Here is a 5,150-nt window from a genome sequence, read left to right as displayed (position 1 = left end):
GAATTCCAGTCTCCTATGAGAAAAAGGACGTCTGATGATGGAGTGCGGTCTAAAAAGCATTGCAGGTCAGCATAAATAAAATCTCTCAACGTCAGCTTCTTCAGCAGTAGTGTTTGGTGCATAGACTAGGATAACTGTTATGTTGAAAAGGTGACCTTGGATCCGAAGTGAAATCATTCGGTCGTTTTGGGGGTTGTACCCTAGCACTGCTTTGCCCATTCTTCTGTTTACTATGAGAGCGACCCCATTCCTTCTCCTGGATTCGTGCCCCCAATAAAAGACATAATGGTAGCCGGAATTAAATTGTCCCATTCCGGTCCACTTGAGCTCGCTGATACCCAAGATATTGCTACGAAGATGACGAAGCGGGCAGTGGCGTGGAGCGGATGTGCTCGCGCTAGGCCCGCTGGCCATTAAAACATATTTCATCGTCATGTCATCGCGTCGTTCTGTTTCTGTTGTGTCGCCGTGTTACATCGCTTGTCATGCCACCTCGTAACATTTGGTTGGAGGTGCGGTTTATCCCCATCCTCACCTTGCACCGTCGAAGCCAACCGTACGCCTGGTCTATCGGCCGAGAGCCCGTGGAGATCGCCGCCCAGCTCTGCCCCAGCCCTTTTTGCTCAGACCCGACCAGCCGCTCTCCCCAGCCCCGTCCACAGCCCTGATCACAACACACGACGACCACGAAGAGCCCAAAGCCGACCCGACCGACCCCACAACAAAGCGACCTCACGACCACTCGAGCGAAGACAGCACCTCCACCCAAGCCGTTCGGCGTCTCCATGAGCCTTGGCCTTCGGCAAACGGTGAAGATTGGACCTGATGCTCCGGGGCAAGAATTCATCTAATCTTCGCATTCATTGTGGTGTCCAACATTTCATGTCCTAATCCTGTGTCTGTGTTCATCGTCACGTCATTGGATTTCTAGCAATCGATCGGGACGATCGCTCGGCGGCCCCGGGTAGTGCTACGAAGATGACGAAGCGGGCAGTGGCGCGGGACGGAGTGCTCGCGCTAGGCCCGCTGGCCATTAAAGCGTATTTCATCGTCATGTCATCACGTCGTTCTGTTTCTATTGTGATGCCGTGTTACATATCGCTTGTCATGCCAATCGTAACAATATCAATGTTCAATCTGTCCATTTCTCGCTTGACGACATCCAGTTTACCTTGCGTCATAGATCTTACATTCCATGTTGCTATGTGATTTATCTCCTTGCAACATCGGACTTTCCGGTTCGCTTCCCGACACATCCACAACTGAGCATCCTTTTGGCTTTAGCCCAGCCGCCTCATTCGTCCTGGAGCTACTAGGAATCGCCCTTTGTTCATCCCCAGTAACATATGGGACGCCTTCCAACCTGGGGGCTCATCTTCCAGCGCCCTATCATTAATGCTATTGTGACTGGCCATAGGGTTTTATTGGCAGGAAATATTGGAGTGGGTTGCCATTACCTTCTCCAGTGAATCACATTTTGTCAGAACTCGCTGCCGTGACCTGTATATCTTGGGTGGCCCTACACAGCTAGCAGAGCTCAAGATTTCATCGAGTTTCGCAAGCCCCTCCGCCACGAGAAGGCAGTGATCCATGAAGGGGACATTGCATCCTCACTTTAATAACTAATTGTGATTTATGTGTTGAAACATTAACTATTTGCAGTACTTAAAAGGTCAATAGTAGTTACAGCTAAATACATGGATGCCTTTAGTACTTACAGCACTTTTGCATGTTTATTGAATGAGTATATGATGCAACTATTAGGAAAATAATTGAATGGCAAGCTGTGCACAGCACAACATGAAATTCCTCCAAGGCTGAATATTTTGATAACATCAAAAAGTGCTTAATTGTTTTTATATCAATATATCTTCATTTGATAAAAAAAAGCTCACAATTGTTCAAGAAGGAAAAATAATATACAAGAAATCTAAAATGCACAAACTGACAGGCAGATCCACTATCTGAAGTAGATGCAACATACCCTTCTTAGAGTGTTGACAATTAGTGCACATGGAAATAATAAGGTCTTTAACCTGTTTCAAACATGTGTCACAATTAAAAGAAGATTTCACATCGCGGCATCACTTCTCCTTGAAAATAGAGGTCCAGTCGCTGTGGTGAAACTTCTTGCCCAGGCTGAATGGTGAACAATTCCTCTTTTTTCGTCACTTGATACGAGTAACGGTGCCGCCTAAATTGCACCACTTTAAGTGGCACCATTATGAGAAAAACTTTCTGCCCCAACACATATATGGAGTTAACAAGGGCAAACTCAGGGGGCTCTCCTTTTGCCATGATTAGAACATCACCTTTTCTATATGTTAAATTGTTCAAAGTGGCTGATGTAGCTTGCCAGATTTCATTTTCATGCATCATGTCTTGCAGCACAACAGGGACGTCGATAGGCTTGACCTTTTTCACACCAGTAGATACCACGTTGCTGCCAAGGCTCAGGTTGCTTAATTGGTAAGATTGAAGGAGCTGATGCCTGGTAGCTAGTGTCTTGCAAATGTTCCTGAAGTTCATGCAGCGAGAAGCCAGCCTTTTAAAGTACTGATGCTTTGCTTCAAATCGCATGCACCAGTACTGCACAAGAGGTCCAAGCTGGCTGATCATTCTTGGGTAGTGCACCAGGAAGTGCATCTTCGGTGTTACGCTTGAATTGGGATAAGTGGCCACAAATTTCTGCATAAATTCTTCTATCTTTTGAGGAAGATATGGCAGCCATGAAACTGGCACCTCTTCAGCCAACACCATGTCAGTGATTTCTCTGAACTGGAGATAAATTTCCCAGTGCTGGTTGTGTTCAGGTATTTGAGATGAAAAAATGAAGGGCAGAAGTCGCAGAAGACACCACTTCTGGGATGCTGTACCCTTCAAGTTTCCTTTGGAGGACAAAAATGACTGCATTAGTGGTTCTGGTCGGTTTTTCCTGTCATTGTACCCGTAAGAAAATGTCCTAATCTTGTCCAGGTCGGCAACAGACAGCACGGATTCACTTATAAGGCCGCTTAGAACACTGTGCAAAACTTGAGAGACAGTTCCTTCAAAGATGTCATGCATTATGTCAGGTGGAAGCTGATTGCAGACAGAAAAGTACTTCAGGGACAACAGAGGTGAAGGCCCACTAACGCCATACATACGCTTGAGGTCTTCATTTACTGCAATCGATGCGAGATGTTCAGCATGAATCTCATCTGTTCGCACATTGCACATTGACTCATTGGTTATTATTTCTAAGTCATCAGAATGTACCATGCAGTAACGGCATACCCTACCCCTCGAAAATGAACCACTAAATCCACCAATACTGTGGATAGACAGGTTGTCACCGCAAAAAGTGAGCACCAGAACCTTCGCTTGAATTGCACCCCTTTCAGTTTGCAATGTGAGGCCTTCATTCTCTAACTGCTGCAAGTCATTTAATAGAGGTGACAAAACTTTGTCATGGCCAAGCCTGCTTACATCCTTATACCGTGCTACAAGCAAAAGGTGGATGGCTTTGAGCTGTGAGCGGTACATGGCAGGAATGTTAAGAATTGTGAAGTACACAAGGAAGAGCTTGTGTATACCTCTCTTGGCACCTAAAGGATTACAAATTTCAACTTCATCAGCATACAAAGACAAATATATGGTTTCTGTTTCTGAAGTGGCAAGCACATCTTTCATGTTTCTGTACACTGTACCATCTCTGAAATCCTCCAGAATTTCAATGTCTTTTTGGTACTGTGATGATGACAACTGTGATGAATAGAACACTGCGTTGGCAATATCTGGCACTTCAAGAATGTTCTTTAGCACTCCTGCTACTGGCACATACTGAAATGTTGGCACGCTTTGTGGCGTAAACTTGAGCTCTTGCGGTGCTGTATACGGCAGATTCTGTCTTGCATACAGTTCACGACTGTATTTGGATTTACAGCACAAAAACATCTCGTCGACAAAGTCACAGCTGAGCAGCTTATTGATCTCTTCATTGAAAGTGAAACTTGGCGGCATGTTGTTTCGAAATGCGACGGAAAACTCTTGCAGCGTTTCTTTCAGAAGGCACCTGAAATCAGTGAAAACACTGTCCGCTGTCGAGTACGGGATTTTGTACTCCTCCGACAGTTTAAAAAAATATGAGCACAGTTTCCTTTGCGCACGGGCAAGGAACTGCGAGAAGGCATCTTCGCTTGAACGACGGTGGGTCTCGTGCGATGCGTCGACACAGGTTTCATCAACAGTGATGTTACTAGTGCCTGCTGAAGGGGGAGATGGATGAGAAGTCTCTGCTGCCGTCCGGTCTCCACTGCCCGTATCCATGCGGCTAGTGCCGGCATTATCTGAGTCTTGCGGCAGCACATCGATACCAACAGAGCTCCGGTGACATCTGTACACATGCTTTTTCAGGGGATCAACAACAGCGTACGTTTTCGGGCACCCCCCGATGCCGCAAATCACGCGAAAGTTCGGCTCCCAGCTGTGCGCATCACGAATATGCGTCAGCAACGGCATATACTTGGTGTTGAAAAAGGCACATCTCTGGCAGCGATATAGCGGCATTTGCGACGGAGCCGCCATTTTAAACAATATGACATCTGCCCACGACCTACTTTATCTGGGATACAGTATAGGTCGTGCATCTGCCGCGGCAACGCAAAAACCCGTGAGCGGCTCGAGCAACGCAAGTTTTTCGCTCTGTCGCTGCCGCTCGCCGTCGAGTTCGCTCAATAGCTAAATCACTTGCACTTGAATCAGCAGAGGTTCACAAGTTTTTTTCTCCATCTTTATTTCCTTGCCTTCTTTCGACAGCAGATAGACATATGCTTTGTCTGATGGAAGTTGTCATCTACTGTTTTACGTCGTCTGCTCCGGTAGGTTGTATACGAAACTGCTAACTTATTTTACACGTTACATCTAAGAAATTTATATTTTGTTATCGCTAAAAATATTAAATTGCCTTACTTTACATTTGATTGAAATTATAACGCAGTAAGTCGCATAAGTGATTTAATAAACGCTTCCCTGGTTGCAAAGCGTAACTGCGACTCCTCTTATTCAGCTTGAAAGAGCGCGCCAAAAAGGTTGTTATTTGATCTAGCGCCGGTGCTCCGGACAGTCGGTACCGTTGCTATTGTTCTACCGGTCTACTTTCGACATGGCAA

The 5,150-nt window shown here is 45.9% G+C and overlaps 1 protein-coding gene across 1 annotated transcript; it reads right to left on the bottom strand.

Moving 5' to 3' along the window:
* Positions 1-2,058: 2,058 nt before the first annotated feature.
* On the bottom strand, positions 2,059-4,500 carry LOC146187636 (uncharacterized). Its single transcript, XM_084603431.1, has one exon. The coding sequence runs from the start codon at positions 4,498-4,500 to the stop codon at positions 2,059-2,061; it is 2,442 nt and encodes an 813-aa protein (XP_084459557.1).
* Between the last annotated feature and the right edge of the window lie 650 nt (positions 4,501-5,150).

Source organism: Amblyomma maculatum, chromosome 5, assembly GCF_055883805.1.
Source record: "Amblyomma maculatum isolate TAMU_Amacu chromosome 5, ASM5588380v1, whole genome shotgun sequence".
Classification (NCBI taxonomy): domain Eukaryota; kingdom Metazoa; phylum Arthropoda; class Arachnida; order Ixodida; family Ixodidae; genus Amblyomma; species Amblyomma maculatum.
This window is presented reverse-complemented; position numbering and strand designations above follow the sequence as displayed.